Genomic DNA, 27,986 nt, shown 5'->3' with positions numbered 1-27,986 from the left:
GTTACCTGGTCATCTGGAAACAATGTGGGTTTTACCTATGGTTATTGGTGTTAAATGTGTCGATGTTGTTGTTTTTAGTGCCACGGCAGGGAGCACGGAGTACCATCATCACAACCCATTAACCAGCGCTCCCCATGCTTATTATGTCCTGGATGTCTACACAGAAAAGGTCAGTCTGTTGTTGTTGTTGTACGTTGACCCCAGCCTTCTTGAATCAGATGCTTCATGCAACTATAATAACTGTAAAGCCTTTAATATTTTTGTAAAAATTGTTTCAACAAAAAAAAAGTTTTTATTTTCTGTTATTGTATAACATTATCAGAGATTTCTTCATGAGAATTTGGTTAAAATATATTTGATGTTAATCTAGCCCAACATTGTTCTGAAAATGTCCATTCCTTTCTTGGTTTTTAGCTCATTGTGATGTCATGGTGGACCCTGTCATTCATGTTTTAAAAAATGTTGTTGTTTCTGCGATTCTGTTGATATTTAGACGAATGGACTAAGTCCACTTTGACATTACGATATGCCAAAACCCAAGGGGAACAATCAATGCCATTTTGAGCAAATTGTAGACTCTCCAGATTTGTCTTGTTTAATATTCAAGAGTCAGGCAAAAGCTGCAGGTTGCATACATGCAAGAAGAGCAGCATTCAGTATGCCAATTCAGAGATGCATTATCTATTTTTGCCATCATATTGCCATTGATAAGAAAAATGGATAACCTTTTTCTCAAGAAGGATTGATTTGTTTCAGCAGATACACTATGTTCAGAGTTTGCAAATATTGCATTTATATATCTTGAAAACTGTGGAAATGCAGTGATTACCAAATTTATCAGGTGACCAAAATGTAACACAATTATCCTCGTGTACTATAGGTATGTGCGTTTCCCCAAAAAGCTACTCAAGAGTTCAGTTAATCTTGAAAAGGTGTCTTGATGTTTACATGTATTTGAAAGGTAGGATGATATGCTATTGAAAGAATGCAAGTTTCAGCATGAAAAGTAATTATAGTACTTTCATTTGCCTCTAAACCTGCGCTTATTTTTCAATTTTGAGGTCAAATACTGTATTTAATAACTATCAGTTTCAGATCAAACAATTTGCAGTCCACCTTTAAAGGAGATGAAAACATACAAATGATGCCAAAATCGGATGAAAGAGCGTCAAAACTTATTTACAAATGTGGTCTTTAATATATTTTTTTGATTTTTTCTTTCCCAGGATAAAAGGGAATTTGAAAATATTTTTATACAGTGGGTGTTTGGGATGACCTTTTGGTATTTATTGTTGTTTCATAATAATATTTTAAGTGAGGATATGATACCTGTCTAGTAAATATATTTGAATGTAAATTTGTTCTTTATGTCCAAACATATCTTTTAATCTGAATTATGATAATATTTATGATTTTATCAAAAATATAAATATGATCAAAATCCAGGTTGAACACATTTGTTAGCTGAAAAGACCAAATTCTAGTGCAAATATGTTTATTAAACATGTGTTACATCATTATTTATAACATTATTACACAAAGACTTTATGCACCAAAATGTGGTCCCAAATATACAACATACAGAAATGATTTTCCAGTGTCAATTTCTCTTTAAAATAAAAATCAAAAAAAAAAAAGATTGAAGACCACATTTACAAACTTTTCGCTCTCTTTCATCTGAACTGTGTCATTTTTACATTTTGTCCACCTTTGAATTCAATGTTGAACCCAAGGCAAAGTGGCAAAATTAAATATTAAAACGCTTCCAAGTCCCACCTGATAATTAGCCAGATGATGTATTCAGGTATACATGTGCATTGTGTTTCACTTTATGTGTGAAATAAACTAATTCCAATTGTGCTAAACCATGTTTGTAACATGAGGTGTCTCTAACAGCCCCTAGAGTGCACGCCTGCCATGACATACCACCTGGGTACCAGAGATAACCACACCCGTCTGTTGTTACGCGGAGACTCAGCCGGCCAGATCGTCATGTGGAAGCTGCCAGAGGTCTCGGAGAGGCAGATGAAGCTCGTGAGACAGGAGAGCTTTGACAGGCTGCCAGGTGATACAGGGGCAAAGAGAGGAGTTCAAATCTCGATAATGTTTAGACCTGTGGTCTGTGTTATCAGTACTCATTGATAATAATCATCACAAATGAATCTGCAGATGTTGACACATTTTATCCAGGCTACCGAATCATCCATAAGATAAATATACTGATTTCTTCGGTTCAAAATCCTTCACGTTCAACATGCTCAAATGAGTGAATGATTATGGCTTTACACCACATCAGCAATATTTTAGTCATATCGTGGCGAACCAAACATGCTTCAGGATTTGTTGATTTATTTATTGTTATATGCCCCACTCAAGAATTCTTCAGTTGCATGATGTTTAGTTTATGGAGGAAATCAGAATACCCACAGTAAACCACTGACCACTGGCAAGGCTCTGGCAAACTTTCCACACGTGTGTTATTTATCAGTTTAGTGGCTAGCAGGGAAATCTTTGCCTAGTTAGAAAGGGTCTGTTTTCTCATTGAGCTTTACAACCTGCCTGGGTTCAGGTGTCTGCAAAGCAAAATGTTGTGAACGCTTTTGAGTTAACAACCATTCTGGAGAGGCCATTTCTTTGACTCTCTTACTTCATTTCAATATCACAAATCAAAAATGAAGTGGTACTAATCCCCAAAGAAACAATTTACTTCAGTACAAAGGTTACCTTACTACTTCAGCCATATGGGTATTCATTGATTCAGGGGGTCCAGTATTATCATTGAAACAAACATGTAGCTTGGATTCCTGTATAGGTACTGTTCAAGTGATGTATTTTTATTTTCACTTTCTGTTTTGGCATGCAGTGCTGAGGAGTAAAAGTCAAGTGGTATTACAAATTATCTTGGATGGTTTTCATCAGAAAATCACACTTCTGTTTTGTTTTCTCTTCTAGAATTCTGGAATCAAAGGACGAGGTGTTTTCAATTACTGTTTTCTGTTACAGTCTTAAAACCAAAAGGACAGGCTATGTTACAGACAATCTGGAAGAATGTCCATCAACAACAGCCACCTGCTGGCATCATTGACAAACTGGTGAGACTATTGTATTCATTATATGGACCTGGAGTAGCAAGCCTTTCTCCTGAATCTTTAGTTTTTTTCCCTCAAATTACAGCTTTTATTTTAATGATAGACAGAATGCTCTATTCAGGAATTGCCAAAAGTAAACAGGAACAGAACCAAAATTTCATTTTGAGTACCTTACAATATTTGACACTTTTACATCACTGTACACTTCTGGATGGGATGACAGTTTACCTGTTCAAAAAATAACCCTTGCTTAAGTGATTGCTAAAGTTTTGTTGCAATCAGGCAGTTCTTGAGATTTTTCAAAGATGCTGTGTTAGAATTCATCGGACGGCCTGTTGATTTCTGTTTGACCAGATGTCAAGGAATTTTCCATTTAGTATACAGGTAGCTGAATTTCTTCACCTGTTGACATGACTTTGTATTTAGTCTAGATCACACAAAAATGTAACATATATGTCACTAACTAGAAGCCCTTGCTGCCTCAGATTACTAAAATGCTGGCTCAACAAACACATCCTAGACCCATGAGGCTGCATGCTTGATTTATTTATTTATGTGATTAGTGTTTTACGTCGTACTCAAGAGATATTTCACTTATACGACGGCGGCCAGCATTATGGTGGGAGGAAACCAGGCAGAGACCAGGGGAAACCCACAACCATCCGCAGGTTGCTGCAAGACCTTCCCACATATGGCCGTAGACGAAACCAGCATGAGTTGGACTTGAACTCATAGCGACCGCATTGTTTGGAGGCTTCTGGGTGCATGCTTGAGTCCAGCTGTTTTAGCTTTGGCTTTCAGTCAGGCTGTTTGACAGGTACGTGACAAATGACAGCGGTCTCCTTCACTTATAACCTAATGAATATGATATAAGTGAAAAACTTCTTGAATGTACCATGTTACACACCAAGGACTGTATGTATACAGGAATGCAAAGTCTAAAGAAAGGAATTCATTTTTTTCTGAACTATCCTCCAATAAACTTGGCATAATGCAAACGCATAGATACTCCGAAAAACAATAAGGACTGTTTATTCTAACAACCATATGACTGAAACTGTGCTAAAGTGTTATAAATACTAGTACGTAACACAGGGGTAGATTTTTCAACTTCTTATTTTTTTTCGAAACTGACTGAAAATAATAGCAAGAATACATATCTTTCATGAAATATAAAGCAGAAGTGAAGTCAGCGATCATGAAGTTCATAAATTAAGCTTTGCCCTAGAAGCACAGGAGATATAAATAATCTGCTGTCTTGCATACGTTATGTTTTAACAGACACTTTAAGGTGTCTTTTGAAACGACAATAAATTCATTATAAATCAATGCCACATACAAATCCAGTTCACAATTTGAATAAACCCGTTTCCTGTTGGCTTGCGTTGGGTGATCAAGAAATGACCTGAATAACTGTTGAAGTTTTTCACAGACAAACTAATATACGCAAGGTTAAACTTCAAAGTACATTTACTTTTATATTTAGATGATTTTAATGCCCCATTTTTCTTTTATTCTCTTTACTTATGACTTACAATGAATAGAACTCTATTGGTATTTATTTAGATACATACCATTGTAAATGGTGACACCTGGCATGTTACAAAATCTCTTTGTGGAGATAGCAGTTCTGAACATATATAGTATATTTTTTTTTATATTCAAAAGTGAAGGTTTGCATCCCAGTTGGGCATGTTATGCCTTTAAGTGTTAAGCTGAGTGTTAATACCTCTAGCGCTTTTCAGTGGCTACTTCCATTAAATCATACCTCAATGTAATCCTGCTGAGCTTTATATTGCTCGTATGACTGAACTGCATGGATATTCCAGCTACTTGTGTGACTTTTTACATAGCCTGAAGATGACAAGTCAAATATTGTGGAAATACTAAAACCTCAAATATGCTTTTGCATAACATTACGCTGAACTTCTGTGCCAGTTTCCAGGTGTTGTGTTATGTTTATTTTATAGTGTGACGTGAATGGGAAGTCACTGGAGGTCACTGCCACTATCTACATCCCTATTCAGGGGAAGTTAGTATGTGGGAGGGAGGATGGCACTATCATAGTCGCCCCGGCCACACAGTGCATCATATACCAGCTTCTGGACAAGAAAGATCTGCGACCAGAGGGTAATACAACTGAGTTTGTGCCATAGCCTGGTACAAATCCTGGCAAGATCCTAAAGATCGTGAACTAAAAGGCGTGATTTGTTTGCTTAGTGTTTCATGCCGTACTTATGAATATTTCGCTTATACAACGGCAGGTGATAGGCACAATGAAGGATTTGTTTAAAACTAAAGTGAACATCTATGGAAGTGTGAGAGTTATATTTATTACAGGGGCAGCAGACCAGTTTCTAGTTTATGGGGGGGAGGGATGACTAATTAGGTGGGAAGCAAAAAAAAATGTCGGCTCCTTTAAAAAAGGCGTGGGTGGATTGGGGATACATGTAGCGGGGGCAGAGAGGGGAGTTCAAGTCTCCATAATGATTAGACCCGTAATATTCATATACACATATTCTGTGTTGTAATATTCAAGGCTGCTTTTACTAAATAAGTATTCTTTTTAGATTGTAGTATCTTCTTCAAAAGCCAGCTTGTTTCCACATTTGCCCACACGCACTGGTCAGCCAAAAATTATAATAAGGTGTCCAAATCAGGGACGTAGGATCATGGAAGCCATCAGTTACAAAAAACTGTGTCCAAAAAAACAAATTTTGGGTCGAAACCAGCTAGGCTAAACCTGTGAGAGACAATGCCAGTTCTCCAGATTGAGAACAATGCTAGGAGTAGGAACCATGAGAAAGCTTGATTAATGATTGACAATCTGTTTCAGATATTTCAATTATGACATTAAACGGACACGATGGCAAGGTCACCTGTCTGTTGTACCCGTTCAACGAAAGCACGCGTTACGAGCCTCATCACATGGTTTCTGGAGGCGTGGACTTCTCAGTCTGTTTATGGGACATCTACACAGGAACGAAGCTCTACACATTCTGTGTGCATGGAGGGGAGATAACCCAGCTTCTTGTCCCACCCAACAATTGCAATGTGAGTAAGAACTGAGTACAGTTAAATAATTGCTGCTTGAAATACATGTACTATACACTACTTAGAAGCAATTTATTTTGCAAGACTGGTATTATGTATGTCACTTCAGTATTATCTTGCTTCTTTTGTTTGGGACTTACAGTTTGGTTTAGAGTAAGGTTAATATGTGCTTCTTTTGTTTGGGACTTACAGTTTGGTTTAGAGTAAGGTTAATATGTGCTTCTTTTGTTTGGGACGTACCGTTTGGTTTAGAGTAAGGTTAATATGTGCTTCTTTTGTTTGGGACTTACTGTTTGGTTTGGAGTAAGGTTAATATGTGCTTCTTTTGTTTGGGACTTACCGTTTGGTTTAGAGTAAGGTTAATATGATCATTACCCTTCACATGCATTTTGTGAGACCTTAAAAGCTGACTTACTCAGTTTGTGTTGTTCGAACCTGTGTGTTACCCCGAATTATTCTTCCCTTTCACATATCAAAGAGCAATTTATGCCAACTTATGATTTGATTTTGTAGACAAAACTACATTGGTTGGATTGGCCATTTTCAGGGCTTCACAAAATGTATAATTTTGTCGAGCCTTTAGAATATGGCCAAATAAACACCTTGCAAACATGCGAAAAGGTTGAAGAATTACGGTATAACTGAACTGTTCTTGAGTGTGGCATTCAAATCAATGTATCAATTAGTTTTGTTGTGCACCTATGAAGTTGTTTGGATGAATCAGATTTGTCAAAACAGGTTACCTATACAGGTTTGTAGATTCAAAAAAATTATGGTGTATACACTTAAAGACATGTGATTTGATTATACCAATTTAATATTGCTATTGCGTTCACGTTGGAAGAATACGGGAGTTTCGAGCTTTGATGTTACAGGATCATTGTAGCATCCCTTTAGAGCATAGTAGGGTTAATCAGCCCATTTAAGCATTGGCTTTTTTTAGGCAATTCCGTAAATTAGGTGGATTGTGGATATTGTTCAATATTATTAAAAGTCACCAATTTGCCCTCGTATGATGTACAAGGACACTGTCATCATGATGTTGTAACATCAGAAGTCTAAATTCCCATATTGGCCTCCTGGTAAACTGCATGTAGGTTCAACCCAGCTAACGTTTCTTTTCCACAGTGAAATGTTCTGGTTCTGTTGTTGTTGTTGTTTTTTTTTTTTTGATTGAAGACCAGAAGGGATGGATGAAAGGGATTTGATGTGTACCATACTGATTTCTTCACTGGGTTTCTGATCACTTTTTATAACTTATCACATACATGTATGTTTGTCAATTACAGACGCGGATTCTGAGCTGTATTGGATCAGTGGCAAGTGACCATTCTGTAACTCTTCTGAGTTTAAAGGAAAGAAAGTGCATATTGTTAGCAGGGCGCCATCTGTTTCCTGTCAGAACAATAAAGTGGAGACCACTGGATGACTTCATGGTTGTGGGCTGTACTGATGGCACTGTGTATGTCTGGCAAATGGAAACAGGTATGCAGTTGTAATAGGTATGCATATTATAGCGGAAAGAAAACATTAACTTTCTACTTTCCATGAAAAATGATTCTTTTGTGAACAACGTGCCTGTCATTGGAACATAATTAATATGAAATAGGCAAAGCCTGGGTGCGTACAAGGTGCATTATTTACGGGATGAATAGTAGACACCTTGTGCTAAGAATACAGTGTACTGGTATTCATTATTCTACAGATTATGCAGATTAGCTAAGAGCTTGATCTGTTCATTCTTGCCTGATAAGATAGCCTTTGGCTTTTCCAAAAGACCCACAGGATATATACCTCACCCTGATAAGGTATACTGGAGGTGTACATACTTGAGGTACATCAGAGGTGTACCATTGAGGTGTAACATATCTGAGGTTTGTGAGAAGTATAGGCTATCTGAGGTTCTGCCAGGTATGCAAATTAATGCCTCAAGCATACCTTAAGTACACCTCATTGGAGGTGTAACACAGAAAGAGTAGGTAAAAAACTGAATGTCTGAGGTGAGGAGTTACAGCTGAGGTGTATGCTTATAGGCAAGATGGATTTACCTGAGTGTGTAACTCACAATTAACACGTTACTTTCACTTTCATTTTGATAGAAAAGAACATCCAAACATGTAAATACTTGCTGTATAAATTATAGATCAAGGTGTAAGTTTGTAAGTGCAATTCTTTGTTTACAGTAGGCCTGTGTGTAAACCCCAACTGGTTACAACAACAGTGATATACATTTACATGAGGCTTTCCAGCTCCAAAAGCTAGGAAATAAAGGAAAATCCTTTTCCTCGCAATTTAGAATCTTTCATGTGTCCACACAGGAGGGGAAAATATATTCCTGCTCTCTGATTGGTCAATATTTACCAAAAAATGAGAAATCAGTATTAGGTGTGGCAAAGGCTTGTATATATTTAGTACACATTTCTACTTTGCACATGCACAAACATTTGTAATTTCGTAGTTACCATTTTGTTTGAGTAAAATGCCTAAATCTGATTTCTTATTTTGAAACTTTCCAAGTCTCTAAGGTGTACCTGAGGTACTTCATTCATTTTTTTTGACTTTCAAAGTTTCTGAAGTCTATCATCTTCTTAGTGTTTATTTATTTCAAAGCTACTAAGGTGTGCCTGAGGTACATTATCTCATTAAAACAGTGTTCTTTACTGAGTTACATGTATATCTGAGGTGTACACATATGGGTGAGGTGTACTTGAGGTACACCTCATCTTTGCCTCACATTGAGGTGTACATGAAATCTATACCTCACCTAGGTATAATCCTCAAGTCTGTAAAGGTTTTAGTTGCTGAGTAGTCCTTCAGGGTGAAATTAAAATCAATATATGGTAATTAAGTTAAGTCTACAGGACTTTTTTCACTCTTATGCCTATCATATTAAGAGTATATTTGATGTATGTGAGTGTTTGTGATAGTCCACAAATTTATTAAAATAATCAATAATTTTGGAAATTTGTGATAGTAATAATCATTCAAAATTGATTGTTTGTCTCCAGTTACATGGGCTTAGTCAGTATGTTCAGTGCTTTGAACTATAGAATCTCCAAACATCACAAGCACGGTACCTTACATGAATATGTCAGTGCCACTGTACCCTTTAATTAAACAACCATTTAAACAACTATGGGAATGGAAAAGCGATCGACTCATTGTGTTAGTTCAAGCTATTTTTGAGAAATTTACTAGATATGTTTTATTTCAGATTTTGTGTGTATTCTCGATATGATAAGAATTATTTTAAGTTCAGTATAAACAAACCATAGTTGAGTAAGAATTAGCAGAAATATCACATACCAAGTCACTTGTATAAATGGTGGAAACTGGAATGCCTGGGGTAAGCAACCGCGATTTGGCAAGTTATTAAGTGAAGAACTTTTATTCCCATATGTGATGTGAAGACATGCTCACCACATTGAGGTCTTCAAGAAACGTTTAACTGTGTCGACCACCTATCGCCACCTAGGCCCTCGCTAATTCTTTGATGTTAGATAATTTCGTTTTCTAACTGAAATCTCCTTAGTATTTTCAGTTACACTTAATAAAGACAAACCCAAAATATTAATTTGCCTTCTTTGTGATCCTCAGTAACCTTTCTGATATGCAACATTGACATCACAAGGAATTTTCCCAATTTTAAACTTTATGATACAGCAAAATGGTTTGTAGACAGTACAAACATCACACCCTATATATGTACATTTGTTGAAAGTTTGCAGACCTATACCTGAGCGGGGCCTCCGTTGCTCAGTCGGTTAGCGCGCTATCTCAGCATAACGACCTAGGAACCTCTCACCAGTGCGGTCACTATGACTTCAAGTCCAGCTCATGCTGGCTTCCTCTCCGGCTGTAAGTGGGAAGGTCTCCCAGCAACCTGCGGATGGTCGTGGGTATCCCACGGACTCTGCCCGGTTTCCTCCCACCATTATGCTGGCTGCCGTTGTATAAGTGAAATATTCATGGGTACGGCATAAACCTCCAATCAAATAAATAAATAAGCCTATAGCCGAGCCTACAAGCATGTCTTCTTTAATCAGTTTTTGTTATAGGCCCTATTTTTTTCTTCAGTTTTGTTGAACCGCATGAAAACAGTTGTCTCTCTTATTTAGATAACTAGCTTAGTTTGTTTCTACAAAATGACGGTAGTTATGTCTTCTCCTCTGACTGGAGAAGAGAAACATTTTGATGAATGACATTTCTACCCTAACACAGACTTACAAGTAACATTGTACACAGAAACATTTTGTTGTTGTTGTTGTTATAGGCCTACCTAACTTTGGCATTAGGCACCACCAAAACTGTGGCAGATTCTCTCCAAGTGATCACAGAATAAGTAAATAATATAATTATGCTCCCTAGGCAGCACTAAAAGTATCACAAGCAAAGAAATATACATGTATATATATGCGTGTGTGTGTACTCAAACGAAGCTGTGGAACTTCGAGTTGTTAACCTTTTTGTGTAGCCTAGTGATATGGCTCATTGAGGAGCAGTCCGGCATCAGGACAACTAAGGAGATTCCTACTTAAGCGTTACCTGATTGGTTGGCTGACAGTGAGTGGTCTTTCCAGTCCACATACCCAAGCCTTTGTCTTTAAACATAGGAGGAATTGAGAGACTAGAGAGCGTTTTGTAAAACTAATGATTTTACTCCACACTCTAAGGCGAACAAGTAGTTGCTTAGTGGTTTGAACTTTGTTAATGGCAAAAATATTTTTGTGGAAAGTTTTGTATATTCTGAGAGATAAATCGGAGTATGTACTCAACAACACTGGAAGCATTCGAGCGTGGGTGGGACTAAATTATTTGAGAAGTTACTTGAATTGTGTACTGGTTTAAGTCTAATAGGATGTATGGCGTTTTCGTAAGTAGACCTTTGCTAACGCGATCGTCTCGGGCTGAATGAAAGAAAATTGCCGTGGAAATCTCCCAGATTACAACATTCCAAGATGGATGACAGGAACTTGATTCAAATTCAAAACGAGGTTCATTTTGCACGAGACTGTCCATTCTGCTAGAACATTTTCACTTGCTTACACTGTAGTTTAGGGTAGATAACTTTGTCTGTTTTCATGCATGCATTAGCTACAGCATGCACTACACGCGTTATTAACATTTGTGTGTTCATGGACAGGTTATCGTCTATTCCTCCTCTCCCACTGTTCGTCAGGCCTTGGTGACAGTAAGCCTGCAAGCAGTCGACGTGGTAATTAGCTCAGCTTAATGTTCATTTAGGACCACTTGGTGTACATATCTGTGGGAAAGTTCATCAGTAACTTGCCAAAGGTCGGTGGCTTATGTTTCATCCACCCAAACAACTGACTGCCATCATGTAAGTGAGAAATTCTGGAATATACCATTAAACAATGATCAAATGAATGAAACACCTGTGTGTTCATTTCAGGCCACCTGGACAGAGTTGTTCATGGGATCACTGCGGAGGAGATCCTTAACAACTGTGACGAGAACGCTCAACCCATGGAGAATCTAACAAATCCCACCATCAGCCTGACGCAAGCGCTTAAACGCCGCAACTTCGCCACGTTCCAGAACCTGGCCAAACAGAAGCTTCATGCGCAGCAAGCTGCCTCACAACAACAACATGGGCCTAAGTCTGAGCTGGTCAAGCCACAAGCGTATCCCATGTTTGTACAGGGTGTCCGAACAAACACCAAAAATCCTGATGCTCACGTTGTCTTCTTTGATACAGAGGCGCTTATAGGTATGCAATCATTAGTCCGCTGCTGTCTGACTATATGTTTACCCCACCTCCATTGTGAACTTTGACACGGCTTCATGCATTATTGTGATAGCTAATGCTGACTCCTCTCTCTTCATACATTGGAATGTCTGCCAACAATCTGTGGATGGTTGTGGATTTAGCATGCGCTCTCCTGGGTTTTGTCCCAGAATAAGACTGGCCAGTGTCATATAAGTGAAATATCTGTATGGCATAAACCCCATCAGATAAGTAGACAAAACAATACTTACATGTATACAATGTATTTAAAGTTTGGCTAGACACCATATTGTTACTGTTTTCTGTTTAACAGGCAAAACAGTAGATAGTCTGATGACAAATGGGTTTATTTTTGTAAGGAATGTAAAGGTTTTCAAAAGGCTTTCCTTTTTAATACCTTACATCCTGTGACTTATCAGCTGACATGCTGGCAAGAAATCTAATTGCTGAGATCCACATGTGTATAGACCCATGAACCTCATGTATTGTAAGCAGATATTTTCAGGATCTCATTGACACGATTGTGTTTGTGGTGTGTTAACAGTGCAGCTGTTGAGTGAAGAGTACGCCCTCATGTCCCCGGGGGAGTTAGAAGCCTTAGGGATCCTGCCGGTACAAGGAGAGAGACAGGCCACTTCCGCTAGCACAGATACCATGGATACACAAGCCAAATTAGCAGGTCATTACTAGGACTGTTAACAGGAAACCCCTGTTCACAAAAATGGATGGGCCTGGTTTTCACAAAAGTTCATCCACAGAACAGCATCATAAATAAACAAAACAAATTCAGAATATATTTCTCATGAGGATGACTTCCCTAATTAAATTATTTATTTATTTGATCGCTTGAGTCATTGCCCTTTGCCAGGAAAACATGTATTTGTACATTATGTACTAAAGTCTGAACTGTCAAAATACAGCCACCAGCGAGGACTCAGTTCTGGCCTGCGATGTTGTGTAATCCTGTCCAGAGTGTTTTCATTTATTTAGGGCTTTGGATAGGTCACATTAGCGCTTAAATTCCTTAAATATACGGATTTTAATGAATTCAAACGTGAAGTCAGCTCTTTTAGATAAACTGGAAACATTCAAATCCCTTGGTAAACCAGTTTATTTTACTGCACTTGTTGAAAAACTCACAAACATGCCACAGTGGCCTTGTACAAATATCCCAAACAGATTTATGATCACATTTTACTGGCAACAAATTTGATTTCTGAGGATTATTTTTGGTCTGTGATAGTATGTACCTTATGTCCTGTCAAAACTTTATATATATATAAATTTGGATGATGATAAATTATGTGTATGTAAATGTAATATTCTCTGCACCTGCTTTTTACAACCTTATATACCTTGTATGTATGATGTAACCTTTTTCCATAAATTCAACCCCTGTTACATTATCTCTTAGGATTCATCACCAAGGTCAAGGACAAAGCAGAAAACGTAGGACAAAAGATCCAGGCCAAGATTGAGGCATCTGATTTAATGCCTGGTGTCAGTGAGCTGGGTGTCCAGCAAGGCTCTGGTGAAGTTAAGACATGTCCAGAGAACGAGAACAGCCCGGCCCCTCAGCGACCCTCCACCATGATGGTACCGGCGTTCTCCCTCACCATGGAGATCGCTCAGCTGCTCATGTCGTGTTTACATGCCTGGGGGCTGGACCCAGACCTTGATAAACTGTGTATAGGAAAGCTAGGCCTAGTCAAGCCAAAATGTCCCATTTCATTTGGGCTGCTTTCTCGCCAGGGGCATATGTCCCTAATGCTACCTGGCTGGCACAAACGCCTCTGCAAAGAAGAGTTTGCTGCATCCATGCCAAAACAGGTCACTGCGGCGCCCCCTGGTGGAAAAATGACCCTAATTCAACAAACTCGTAAAGGTTCCCTGGGAAATATTGAGCCAATGACTCTGTCCACTCTGTCGTCCGGGAAGCGAAGCATGGATATGTCGGCGGAGGCACAGGAGCCCGGTAAACAGCCTCGCCGTGGGAGTCTGCAAGGGGGGATAACTTCTCCGCAGTCGGCCAAGGCTTTCCAGCCTTATGAGAGAAGACAGTCCTTCCAGGAAGTGATGAAGATATTCTCCACCAAAAGTCGCTGGCAGATCTCGACGGCGGTAACGACCCAGCATCTCCTGAGTGTGATTTCTGTGGCTAACACCTTGATGACTATGAACCACGCCTCTTTCATTGACAGCTGGAGATTGGTGAAGAAATACATTGGGTAAGATCAGCAAGAATTCACGTAGGTAGGAGAAGCTGGTACAGCTTGAGCAATATCTGCAGCCGTTTTAGGTTCCAGGAAACATTTGGGCTCCCAAAATGTTGGGTTCCTAAAAAACTTATCAAGCTTTATTAGAAATAAAATTAAAACCAAGTAATTTGGTTTACCAATGAAATGTTTGGTTTTTACGAAACACTCTTTTCATTCATGCACATAAAAAGTTTTCAGAGAGCAGTGGTTAGATTTTTACTCAAACTTTACAGTTTGGGATGACAAACTGAAATATTTTCTAGATTATGGTCTTTGTCAGCTGATGTGTATCATTTCAAAACATCAGTTTTGAAATTCACATTTAATTCATGGGATTTCATTTCTGCATGCCAATGTGTCAGCGCTGGAAATATTTTCCAGTGGGCTACAGTTGTCATATGACTTTATATGTAATGCTATTGGCATTGTGAAACTGTGATTACAGACCACTTTGTTTTCACACTGCCATAGTTCCTGAATTATTGTCCGAACATGTGATGGAAATTGAAGCCACAATTGATAATGAATACTTCCCCTAGTTGTTCAGATGACACGTTATTTAATACTGAGAAAAAACAATAATATTGCTTTGTGCATTTATATTTTTGTTGCATATATATGTTGATGTGGTTAAGCTAGGAGTTCATGTGTTGATGTCAACGAAGATATTACATGTATTAATCAATTGTTCTGTTATAGTCAGAAAGTTAGCTCCTCACATGGCATGATGGTGAAAGAGATTCCAGACAATACGCTTACTGATGACAGTGATGGGCTGGCCATCCAGCAAGCTCAGATCAAACAGGGCTGGAGTCTGCTGGCAGCGTTACACTGTGTACTGTTACCAGAGCTGGTGGGGGCGAGCCATTATCAAGGTCCTCAGTTAGAGATGTTAGCTCGTCGCTGGCAGGATAGGTGTCTAGAGGTTAGTATGTATGCATGCTTTAGGGTTGTATGTCGTACTTGTCAATTTTTCAGTCACAATACAAGAAGGAGTCATTAGGTGTGTATATCTAGAGATTAGTGGCCGTACCGTAGATACTGACCATCATGAATAATTCTGGTTGATATCTGTGCTTGACATCACTGTTTTCCCCCATCCAGACAACTGGAAATTAAAGTTTGTGTCCATGTTTGTCATTTTGATGATATGTCTGTGGGAGGAAGTCCTATTTTCAACAAACACTGTACTCATTTCAGCTCATGCGTTGAAGGGTCTGTCAGCAGCAACCTGGGGATAGTCAGAACCTGATTTTCTCCCTTCACAAGTCTGCGTCATGGTACAAGTGAAATATTCTTGAATACGGTGTAAAACACATATCCGCTAAGTTGAAGAAGGGAATATCAGAGTATGATAACATTGCATTCAGAACCCGTGCACATTAAGACTGGTGTTTAAACCTTGTTTCAGATTCGTGAGGCTGCGCAGGCATTGCTCCTGGCTGAGCTGCGTCGGATTGGTCCTGAAGGGCGAAAGGCCGTGGTAGATGAGTGGTCACCCTCCCTGCCTACCTATGTTGCTAAGCATCTGAGTCTGTTTGGGGACCCTCCAGGGCACAGGGGAGAGCAGGATGATGAGGAGATCGATGAGGAGGATGATAATGTGCTGGGAGGTGAGCAATGACACAATGGGAATCGGAAAACAATGATATCACATCTATCAGAGCACTAGTTGGCTGTGCCATCAAAAGGACTGTCTCTCCAGTCGTATGTGGGAAGGTCTGCCAGCAACCTGGTCATGGGTTTGCTTGATTTTCTCTCACCATAATGCTGGCCGCCATCGATTAAGTGAAATATACTTGAATACAGTATGAAAACACCGATCAAATAAATAAATAAATACAAAGGCAGTGTCATTGAAGACTGAAGCCAGTTCTAGGTAACTCTGTCAGAACTTGATGGTATTGATTGATTGTATTTCATAAAATATTTTCACATTTATTCATAGCTTTACCAAATAGACCCCACCATTAAAAAACTATTACGTTCTGTTTCGTGCATTGTTTCATTTTTATATAAACCATTATCACGTATTGGTTTTAAATCGAGAAACGAGAATGTATACAAATTTTGAAGATGTGAATAATCTGGTAATAATATAAGGAATATTAAGGGATTTTCCTGAATGAAATGGCAATTGTTATTAAAAGTTTCCAAGTCATTAAAAAGACTGAAGAGGAATTGTTTTTATCATTTATCATTTTTATCATTGTACTGTATTAAGCATAAGAATTTGTTTCTTTTTCGGCTTAGCGGAGTCCCCCGTTCATCGTGTTTCACAGTCGTACGAGAGTCGTCGTCGTCAAGCCACGGCCATCGTAATGCTGGGGGTGGTCGGGGCAGAGTTCGGCCACGAGATAGAACCCAGCAAGAGGAAGGTGGAAGAGAGCAAGAAAAAGAAGGCAGTGCAGGATGGATTTGGATTGGCCAATTACTCCCTTGCTAGACACACAAGTAAGCTGGTTGTGATTTAGTCTGGATACAAACTCAAGCAGAAGACCTTAATATTATGCATTGATTAAATTGGTTGATTCACAGAATTTTGGAAAATACATACATGTAGGCCCTACAGTTTTAATTGTTAGGTGTAGTGTGCAGTTTGGAAAATGTGATTTGCCAGAATTTAATGTAAACCTATAAATGTAAGCTTGTATTATTATTTTTTTCAGCGCTTCGAAACCATCTGTGTACTGTTTGTTTTCAAGATATATGTCAATGAACTAGAGATCAACACTTAGTCAGCTGAGTTTCAGTTGACATGCTAATTTTGAGATTTACATATAGCCAACGTTTATGCTTCATTGGTTATCTCCCTTGCCAGGTAAAGCACTGACATTCCTGTTGCTGGAGTCACCGTCACGGCGTCTCCCGGCCTACACGCCCATCCGCAGGGCTGCCATCGACCTCCTGGGGCGGGGGTTCACAGTATGGGAGCCTTACCTGGACGTCTCGGCTGTCTTACTGGGACTTTTGGAGCTCTGTGTCAACGCTGACCGATTGGTGCCCAGGTACGTAACACTCACAGGTTTCAGTCACAAGTAAAGAGCATTCTGTTGTTTCAAGTATGATGAATAACCAAAATAACGTAGATTATCAGCTGACATGTACTAAGTACAGGTATAGTTAATGTCAAATCAACCCAAGCATCAGTGGCCAGTAACAGGGAAAGCAATATCAGAGTAAAAGTTAGGGCTGGTATCTTAAACAGTATTGCATGTATTGGGCTCAGGTTTTACATTCATGTAGAGCACAATAACAAAATTGGGTTGTCCCATCATTGATGTTCTGTGTGCATATTAGTTTACCTTAAATTACAGAAATTCATGACATCAGTACTGTATTTATTGAGCTGAAGTTTTGTCCACTAAAAGCAAGCTCTTTGCTGGAATTGCTGCCAAATATAAGTTGTAGCAAGATATAATCCTTACCTAGATCAGAAAAGTTTTCTAAGATCAATAGATCATTTACAAAACTCACTTCAGGTTAAAAAGTTATATTGATACGTGTAAACAAGCTACAAAGAAGACATTTATTTATTATGTCCTTCAGTTGTGGTTTTGCTTTAATTCACCAGCATGACGTATGGGTTACCCCTGAGCCCTGCTGCAGACTCGTGCCGTACAGCCAGACATGCCTTGTCCCTCATTGCCACAGCCAGACCCCCAGCATTCATCATCACCATGGCAAAGGAAGTCGCGCGTCACAACGCCCTCGCCCAGAACGCGCAGACCCAGCACATTAACCTTCACGCCTCCGTGTTGGTCCGCGCTAAGCAGGAAATCCTGAGAGTGGTTGAGTTATTGGTGGACAAAATGCCAAATGACGTCGCCGATCTTCTAGTTGAGGTATGGCTGTGTAAAAAGATTATATAGCAGGAACATGCCTAAAATACAAAATATAAGTACTTGTTAGTTTGTATGGTGTCAGGCATTGTTATCATTCTGTCTATGACATCTAAGCCTACACATGTATCAGTCACTGAGGTACCTCGGGGTGTTATCTACGTATGCTCCAGCGGCTGAAATTTGGCCCCATCCCTGATGGTCTTTTTCCCATTTTTCAGTTGCATATGTCCCGATTGGGAACTGATTTCCCAAAATATGTGCACTTTTCGAAAGGTCAGCCAACACTCTGTGGATTGTCATGGGTTGCCCAGTTTCCTCCTACAATAATGCTGGCTGTCATCGTACAAATGAAATATTCGGTGCAGTGTAAAACTGCAATGAAATTAAAAACTAAATACCCTTAATGACTGAAAATTTCGTCCAGAAAAGTGCATTTTTGGAAGTAAATAAATATCACAAAATGTTATTTGTGGTGCTGAAACTTTTCCAGTAGAATATCATCCCATGTTCCAAGCAAACCCCAAAACACCTTTCTAAAATCAGTAGAACTCTCAGAATTAGGGAAAATGGGCAAGTTAATCATGGATGAAATTAATGGTCGTTTGGGTTAGTCGTGTAGATGCCTCTTGAGTCCTTGTTTGGTCGTAACTGATTCTGTGATTGCAGACCATGGACATAATTGTACACTGCTTAGACATAGGACAGCTACGAGTGAAAGGTTTACATGAACTTTTCCCTTCAATCTGCAGGTAAGCATATTTTGTTCAAGTGCTTTTACGTTGTAAGGATTTTATGTAAGTGTTCAATCCTCTGTTACATACATGTATTGGTAAATTTGGGTTACTTTTCTCGACACACCAGTTAATTGTTTTGTTTTATGGGCTGAGTGAATCTATTTGTAGTGTCAGAAGAAGGTATAAAAATAGAACTAAAACTTAAAACATCACCTAATTCCCGAGAAATGTAAACTCTCCCAGTAGTTTTCCCTCTCTTATATATTCAGTGTATTTACATCAGGAGAAAACTGTGAAAAAAACAAGAAAATCATAAAACATTAAGATTGGACAAAATAAAAAGGTTGATTTATATTTTTTTTTTCTTCTGTTTTTGGATTTATAGTGTTGGCTCATCTGTAAAACACAAATTAAAATTGGGCCGCTATATCACCAGTTAGGTTGTAGGTTCAGTTCCAGCTCTTGGTAATTCTGCTCCAGCTTTCAGTCAGGAGATTTATCAGGTGTACCTGAAGGCACTCCCGTTTCCTGGCCTGCAAACCTGACTGTGATCGTATACCAAGAAATAATTGATCACCAATGAACTAATTATAGGATACTTACAGAAATATTTGGAAATAAAAAACATACCTAGAACACTGGACCAGCTTAGCACCCCCTTATTCTAGCTCTCACCTTAACAAAGTTGTGTTGACAGCTGCATGTATCACCAATGACATCAACACAACAGACTACTTAATTTCCAGACTGACTGCTTGGGCCTAATGAAAACTAGTTTAAAGCCCCAAGAAGATGAGCTTTTTTGTAGTTTTATATGTTAAGCCACATCATATACTACCTAATAAGAATTAAAAACTAAGCGTTTCATATATCCTTTAAATAACTATTTTAACAAACTTGATTGGCTCCTGCAGGTTTAGTGTGGTAGCATACTGTAGCAGCAGTCGACGCATCTGTGTGGGGGCGAGGAATGGAGGCGTGGCCTTCTACGAGCTCAAGCAACATTCCAAATGTCAGGTAACGTGTCCACCTTTAATTTTGTGAGATTTTTAATGAATAGCCCTGCTGTACTTACATGTAGATGGTGAAAAAATGAAGTGAAGTTTTTATGCCATGAACAGTAAACTTCCTAAAGTGTCCCACAATTCCTAACCAACTGATCACCCATCTTAACCATAGTATGTAGGGCGGGGCAATTTTATAGTGAAAGAGAAGCTGGTTTGTTGTATTCTAATCCCATAAATTTGATATGTAACCCCAATGAAGGCATCAGTTTAAGGAGGAGAGGCTTTAAATTTGTAAATTTCCATTAATTCTTTAAGCTCTGTACCATGATGGATTACTCAGTATTATGGACATACTTCAAACATGTCCTTTTTTCCTTCAAACTGACCCCTTTTTCCTTTAGAAAATTCCGAATTTCACAAAATATTTGATAGCTTCTCAGTTTTCTCCATTGTTCATCTACTCTAAATTACTGTTTTGAACCTTTTTCTGGACACTCATGTTATAGTAAATGTGATCAATAGTAAATGTGTTTAATAGTAAATGTGATCAATAGTGAATGTGATTAATAGTAAATGTAATCACTAATAGTTGTTTAATATTTTGCAGAGGTCACATGATACAGTAGGGCTGTTTCTACCTTTAACCATAAAAGAATTTGAACTCGAAACTCTCCTATTGAAGTGAATGAAAAACAGAACCCTTCACGTAGATACAGGGATGGAAAAATATCTACACATATTGCAGTGGGGAGAACAAATGAAAACTTCCTCCAAAAATACTTCTTGTTTTCGTGTCATTTTTCCCTTGAAATTCGAGATTTTCAAACTTTTGGTTGTATGGGCTCTATTGAGATTTTACCCCGTTTCAAATTTCAGCGTGTCCAAAAACCTAAAAAAAGTCCAGATCCAACTCAACTTTGATGGAGGTTGAGGATTAGTTTTTATCTCAACACACCTTTCATCAACACTGTGTTAAAAATTACAGTACATTTTTGCAAGGTGTTTATTAAAGCATATTCTGAAGGCATTATTCTGTGCAGAGTAATAAAATTATACTCTTTGTGAAGCGTACTTAAAGTGTGCGTACATTTCACTGAAAGCTGTTCTTTCATATTTTCAAGGTTGAGGAATTAGGGTGGGCATTTTGTGCCTGTTTTGATGGATGTTGAATGAATGAATGGATGATTATGGCTTAACGCCACATCAGCAATATTTCAGCCATATCGTGGCGATTGATGTTGAATGAGTAAGATAATATAATAAATAAATAAATAAACAACACATGCTAATATGATGTGAAAGATCAGTATGATGATGCCAGTTGAAGAATAAACAAGATTTTGTGAATATGAACGTACATGTGATTGACACATAACCTCTTATTGTCCATGTTGACAGGTGATTCCAGCCCATAAAGGTGCAGTCATTGCTGTCAGCTTCTCACCGGATGGCAAGTACCTGGCGTCCTACTCCCATGTGGACAGTAAGCTCAAGTTTTGGCAGGTAAGTTTTAGCGGACAAGTGGGAAACTTTATGATCTATAATGTGGTGGGGGGGGGAGTCTTCTTTGACCGAGGTGGTTAGCGCACTAGTGCAGCGCATTGACCCAATAGCCTCTCACCAATGCAGTCACTATGAGTGTATGCTGGCTTCCTCACAGGCCAGACTTGGGAAGTTCTGTCAGCAGCTTGCGGATGGTCATGGATTTCCTTGAGGCTCTGCCCAGTTTCCTCCCACCATAGTGCTGGCCGCCATTGTATAAGTGAAATTTTCTTGAGTACGGCGTGAAACGCCAGACATATAAATAAATATTCTGTGATGTTAAGCTGATGATGTTCATGCTTGACATGTACTATGTATCACATGACCTGTTTATTCTGAGGTTACATGAGCTCTAAACAAAACTTGATGAAAGTAACCGTAATAAGTTACACTCACTCCTTATTGTAAAGTAACCATATTGTATAAGGGCTGACTGTGATGGACTGCATAAATGGTAGGTATGTGGAGTTTTTGTCCTACTCAGTCTTCAGTTATGAAAAAAAAACATTGCAACATGTGTTAGATTTACTTGGGGGTGGTACATCCAAGGTCAACCCTGGGTCAGGTCATACCTAAGACCTTAAAAGAGGAAATTGTAGCGGCTTTGCTTGGCATTCAGAATTAAGGGGATAGTGCAACAACTGATGGACCTGTATCAGTATAGTGGGGCAGTTTACTTGCCTTCGGTAAGTCGTCTCAGGGAAGTAGCACTAGATAAAAGAATGTCAAGCACTCAGTCACTTGCAATTCTCAGCCTTTTTTTGCGATGTGTGTTTTTTTTTTCATTCTTTCAGACAGGCTCCTCTTCATTGTTCGGTATTGGTTCTCAGCAGACGAAATGTGTAAAAACCTCCAACACTCCTCCGCTGACTGTGAACCCGCTGACAAACCTGCTGAAAATGGTGCGCCTTGTGTGGGTGGATAACCGCACCATGGTGCTGCTGACCGTGGACGGCAAGGAGACAAAGTACTCTGTTTAACCATGGTAACAGACACATTCCCATGGTAACTGACGTGTAGCCAGGGAAACTGCTTATGTCCCACATAACATGCAGGAGTGAGTGTAACTGAGGGGTAACCAGGGTAATGGACTTGTTAGTTTAGTAACTAACAGGAGCTGAGGTAATTGTCTTCTTACCATGTTGACTGACAAATAACCAAGGTAACTGATTGGTTACCATGTAAACTTACATGTTAAAAGTTCAATTAATTAATTTAATTTTAATTAAGACCATCTCCTACGGTGAACCTTTGCGCTTAACATTGCTGTAACCTACATGTAGAGGTCAGAAACGCCCTGCCTTTCTTGAGGATAAAGTGGCACTTGCGTTTTTGAATGGCAATTAGTATTAGGTCAACTTATACAGTGCGAAAGCGTTCAGTAAGTCACTAAGTAGATGACATATTGGGTGGAAAAGTTGTGGTTGTTTTGCTAGGATGGTGCTTTATTTGTCATTTGAAAAGACATTGTGGTTAAAGTACTGCATGTGCTAAATGTATGGAGGCTCATTTTAGCTGTTGAGAGAAGGTACCTGTAAAACTCACAGCATTATGAGACATTGCTGGTACATATATCTAATATATATATATATATATATATATATATATATATATATATGTGTGTGTGTGTGTTTGTGTTTGTGTATTGTATTATGTGTATGAAAGTTATGGCTTTTCATTGAAAGTGTGTTCATTGTAAAATATTATTTCGTTATCAACGTTTAGCCTAAATGCACATTTGTACATATACTTTCAGCTTGAATTCCACGTTATCTTTTTGGGCTTGCACAGTGACATCCCAAAGGAGTGCAGTAATAAAATAGAGGTGTATGTTATAGGCTTGTTTATACACTTATGTATGAAGAAGGAAATATTTCAAAAATGTATTTTTGTTGTGTGTTATAGGTTTTATCATTCCAGATTTTATATCATTTTGTACAAGAGAGTGAGTGAGAGTGTGTTACACATAGTTCTGATTTCCTAGCGTTATTAATTTGTGACATTTACACAATTTTAGTGTCGGTGTTTTCACATGATCTACTGGGTTATCTCCCCCTAGTCTCCAGCAAACATTAGGGGCATTATCCAGTTGCCATTGTATGTTGCGCCGATGAAAAGACTGAAGTCAATTTTCAGATCATTTGTCATTTGACACTAAAGCTATAAATATGGATCATTTTAAATTAGCTGAATCTTATGATGTCTTGTATGACAGGAAAGTTGCAAGCCTGTTTATTAGATTGGCTTTGTGAACATAAAAGTATAGTAAAGCAGGACATGAGAAGTGCAGTATTGTAGCCATTTTTCTCTGGAATCAATCTCTTAACACATGTACCAGGAGCACAATCCAGTCTAGTCATTCTGAAAAAAATGTGTTCTTGTAGCTTATTTTTTAAAAGTACAGTGAAAACTGAACTTGATGAATATGGACAATGATACTTATTTAAAACACCATTGCTTGTCTCTGTTTTCTGTTTGTTTCTGAAAGTCATGACCTTGTAGTGACCTTGACTCCTTCAACTGGCAACCCATGATCTCACAAGAGTTTTAGTTACACTCTCCTGTGTCTAGTTTATGTCATACATGTTTATTAAAACAACTGTTAGTGTCTACACAATTGTTTCTTCTCTCATTAAGTGTGTATTAGTTTTTTGTTTTTTGTTTTCTCAAAGTGTAGAGTGGACCAATGACTATATTCCTTTGTAAAGTGATTCAGTATTATCTGACCCATTCATTAAATTGAAAGAAAGTCAAGTGCAATCTTCAAATGAAACTTTGTCCATTATTTCGGTGATTTCTGTGCAATTCATTGTGATTTGTGAATTGATTATGTAAATAATTCGAAGGTAATCATGAATTCCTGTTAAGTTGATGTATATTGTACATATGCTATACAAAGTATTTCCTCTTGAAGTCTCTTTCCATTCGTAGGCTGACCCTATCATACCATTCAGTGTCAAATGTGTACATTTACAATTCTCTGGCCTCACCAACAAATTGAAATGTTTACTGTAACAATCATTAGTGTACGTTTGGGTATTTATAACATAAGCCTGATGTACTGATCTTGGACATGTTCCAATCTTAAACATGTTCTGATTTGGGACATGTTAGAATCTTAAACATGTTCTGATATGGATGTACTAATGTCCAGAAGTAGTACATTGCGCTTGATTGTATCATTTCTTTGAGGTCGTTTCCTTTAGCCTCTGTAACTCAGTAAAAGTACCATGATAGCACTTATGGTAATTATCAGTTTGTGCCTGATACACAACTGTATGGCAGATTATTTCAGCTTTGAAGTTTTTACATGTACATTACATGAACTCGGTATTTAAGTTAGCAGCCTGGTTGAACCTGAATTTACAGGTACCTTCAAAATGAAGTAGTTGCTACTACACATTAATGTTACTGGATCTTTGCCTGTGAGGTGCTCTGATCATGTGCCGATTCCTTTAAAAGCACCATATTAATTCACAATGCTTTTAAGTAAATTTTGTCACCCACCCTAAAATCCTTTGTCAATTTTGCCAAACTACTTATTCATTTGATGAATGATGAGAATTACATTGGTATTTAAAGGTGCGTCTGGTGTACTGACACAGTTTTCTCCCTTTACGTATCCGAGCCGTCCTTGTAACGCATTAAATTTATTTTCTTCCTCCTCGGAAATTTCATTTGGATAGCCTGCAGTGATATCTGGTTATCTAGCAGAAAGTATGAAGACCATGCCATTGCTATACAAGGCACTAAGATCAACCATGCTCAGTGTTTTGGGAAGTTGAGAAAAGTACCAGTACTTCATCTTTAATAGCCATAGTTCTTAAGAACAGTAATAAATATTTTATTTCAGGCAACACGGCTAATTTATCTCCGTTGGACTCCAGTCTGAGTGCAATCTGTAAATGCACAACAATAGCCAGTAGTAGGCCGTAATAGGAATCAGCATTCTGGACTATTAGCACAATGAATGTCTTTGTAGATGAGTATATTGTATATATACTATGGGGAAATCATGACACCCACCCCAGCGTTATTACCAATACCGGTAGACCTTTATTATTCTGTGATAATAAATTGTAACAATCCCATAAAAAAGTGCTGTTTTCTGCTTTACATATATTTAGTTGTTAAAGTATTTGGTGTTCTTCACATATGCTGGTATTGGATGCAGATAGGTTTACACCTCATCAACCAGTCAGTCTGTCACTCATTAGTTAGGCAAACTTTTTTTTTTATCATGACATGTTACAGATCAAGCCTTGGGGTTTTTTTCCATTTTCAACAAACTTGACCTATTTTATACCGAGTTTTGTGAATTAATACGGTTTTTCAAAAAGGGATTCTCAGTTAAAACTTAGTGCATGGTTACACAGAGGCAAAGATTAACATGTCATTATTTGGATGGATGAAGTAGGGTACATGTTCAGTCAGTCCTTCCAGAATTCATGTTTGGAAGGTTATTATTTTGTTCCCCTCATGCTGACGAGAGAATATCCCTCAAATACTTCGAAATGGTAGATTTTATTTCAGCCTGAAACAAGCTGCACAGTTCACACTGTTGACAGGAAATCCACCAACATTTTGTTAAAATCCTCAATGGCTATTTTTTTTTTCATATTAAAATATTGAACGATTTATGTGCGCAGTTTTTTGAGTGAGTGCTTGAGGTTTAACGTTGTACTAAACAATTTTTCAGTCATATGACGACGAAGGAATCCTTAGGGTACATGTACGTATAATGTGCCTCCTTGTTGCAGGACGGATTTCCACCGCTCTTTTATTTAGTGCTGCTTCACGGAGACGACTTACCGAAGGCAAGTAAGCCGCCCGCCCCGCCATTATACTGATACAGGTCAACCAGTCGTTGCACTATCCCCTTCATGCTGAGCGCCAGACTTTTAAAGTCTTAGGTGTGACTCAATCAAGGATTGATCCTGGATCTACCGGTCCCAAAGCAGACGCTCTACCAACTGTGCTATCCGGGCTGGTCGGTTTTTTGAAAATTGTTTTTAAATAGAACTACACTAGCTATTTGTTGTACTACAACAATTTTTGCGACTTTTGAATACAGCCAAAGGGGCTACCCATACAGAATGCACACTCAAATTCAGAACTTTGTAAACACATCTGGATTCGCAGTCATTCAGGCATTCAGCACCATCTGGTACCATTTCCAGGTCTGACCAGCCGTGGCGAAGAAGTTTAACCAGACTATACAGACCACACAGACCATGTTCTATTCACAGACAGGCATCGACAACACCTGTCTTGGGCAGGACATCGCTGTACAATGCATGGCTAACATTACTCATCAGAATAACGCCTATCGTATTTATACATTTACCTTTTGGGGGGAGGGAGAGTGGGAGGGGGGATTGCGTACATACAACTATAACTGCCCTACATGACTGAGGTCACAAAAAATTCTGAAGACTAACTTTTGCAAATTGAATCATGTTTATTGACAAAGTACCAGTAGCACTAAATGGCAGTACAAAAATATCAGCATTTGTAATGGGGCAGGAGAGAGAGGCATAGTTCCATCACCATTTCTACCTACATCTATACACCTGCATGCACTACATCATTCCCTAATTTGTAAAATCTTTGACCAAGGATAAACAGATCTATCTTAAACGCCTGGGGCCACATTTATCAAACGTTTTAAGATTCAAGTCAAAATTCCACCACAGCTGCATTTAAAGTGTTTTGCTTGAAGAAGTCAAATTTGTACACAGCTTCCTTACTGCAAAACAATGTACCAGTCACATTACTGCAGAACAATGTACCAGCTACAATTTCGGTTATTTTCTGTTCTGACTTTGGATTTTTAAGCAGTTGGAATTTTTGACTCAACTCTTGAAAGATGCTAGATAAATATGAGCCTTGGTATTTGACATGCTCAGGCATGTACCTTTTCAAATTTGATCAAATTTGAATATCAATAAAAGAATGGAATGTCAAAAGAACCAATACCCTCCAGACTGAGAGTGTACCCCAATTTCTCAACCTTTTCACATATGCAAGATCCACTTTCAGTTAGATTTATGCAAATTTTTTATCTGACTTTAACGACAAAAATACGTTGGTTTGATTGGCCAGTTTTCAGGCTTCACAAAAAGTATAATAACCCGGCTACACAGAATAATGCCTTCAGAATATGCTTGAATAAAGACTTTGTCAGCATGCGAAAAGGTTGAAGAATTACAGTACCAAAATTCATGAGTATACATGTATATTACTGGTTCTGGTTTAGAAAATCACGGAAATTCAACACAGGTCTTGGACTGCGTGCCATAACTTACATGTACACACATCAGGCTTTCGTTATTTCACTGAAAATTCAAAAATTTTGAAAAATAAAGGTGCAATATGGATGCCTAAATTCAACAAATCTGATACTGTACGGCTTGCAATAAAAACACCCCTACATGTGAATGCATTTGAGGAGAGTGGACATGTGATTATATACCATAAAATCATAAAACTGAAGACTCTATAAATAAGAGGATCTGACTAATGAAATCAGTAAACCTTCCACAGACTACAAACTGCTGAGCAATCACAGCATCAGTCATACACCTGGTGTCTTTTTGAAGTTATATGTACACCTTATCTACTGTAATGTTAACCTGGATTATTCCCACTGACAATACATATACACCTGATTGTGCGTCTCAACTCACGTTAGAAACCCAGGGTTAC

The 27,986-nt window shown here is 38.4% G+C and overlaps 1 protein-coding gene across 2 annotated transcripts in view; it reads left to right on the top strand.

Moving 5' to 3' along the window:
* Window positions 1-22,841, top strand: part of LOC135465561 (WD repeat-containing protein 7-like) — a 45,966-nt gene extending 23,125 nt beyond the window's left edge. For both annotated transcript variants that reach the window (XM_064742806.1, XM_064742807.1), the window contains 18 exons: window positions 79-169; window positions 1,897-2,065; window positions 3,004-3,092; window positions 5,060-5,219; window positions 5,926-6,143; window positions 7,433-7,628; window positions 11,557-11,874; window positions 12,437-12,571; window positions 13,307-14,120; window positions 14,850-15,075; window positions 15,562-15,763; window positions 16,404-16,604; window positions 16,972-17,158; window positions 17,725-17,995; window positions 18,662-18,744; window positions 19,644-19,746; window positions 21,135-21,239; window positions 22,073-22,841. In XM_064742806.1, the coding sequence (XP_064598876.1) occupies window positions 79-169; window positions 1,897-2,065; window positions 3,004-3,092; window positions 5,060-5,219; window positions 5,926-6,143; window positions 7,433-7,628; window positions 11,557-11,874; window positions 12,437-12,571; window positions 13,307-14,120; window positions 14,850-15,075; window positions 15,562-15,763; window positions 16,404-16,604; window positions 16,972-17,158; window positions 17,725-17,995; window positions 18,662-18,744; window positions 19,644-19,746; window positions 21,135-21,239; window positions 22,073-22,258 (3,754 nt within the window). In that variant the 3' untranslated portion in view covers window positions 22,259-22,841. The remainder of the gene's footprint in view (window positions 1-78; window positions 170-1,896; window positions 2,066-3,003; window positions 3,093-5,059; window positions 5,220-5,925; window positions 6,144-7,432; window positions 7,629-11,556; window positions 11,875-12,436; window positions 12,572-13,306; window positions 14,121-14,849; window positions 15,076-15,561; window positions 15,764-16,403; window positions 16,605-16,971; window positions 17,159-17,724; window positions 17,996-18,661; window positions 18,745-19,643; window positions 19,747-21,134; window positions 21,240-22,072) is intronic.
* Window positions 22,842-27,986: the final 5,145 nt, after the last annotated feature.

This window comes from Liolophura sinensis, chromosome 5, assembly GCF_032854445.1.
Source record: "Liolophura sinensis isolate JHLJ2023 chromosome 5, CUHK_Ljap_v2, whole genome shotgun sequence".
NCBI classification, from domain to species: Eukaryota; Metazoa; Mollusca; class Polyplacophora; order Chitonida; family Chitonidae; genus Liolophura; species Liolophura sinensis.
Note: the sequence above shows the minus strand (reverse complement) of the source record. Positions and strands in the feature narration are given on the sequence as shown.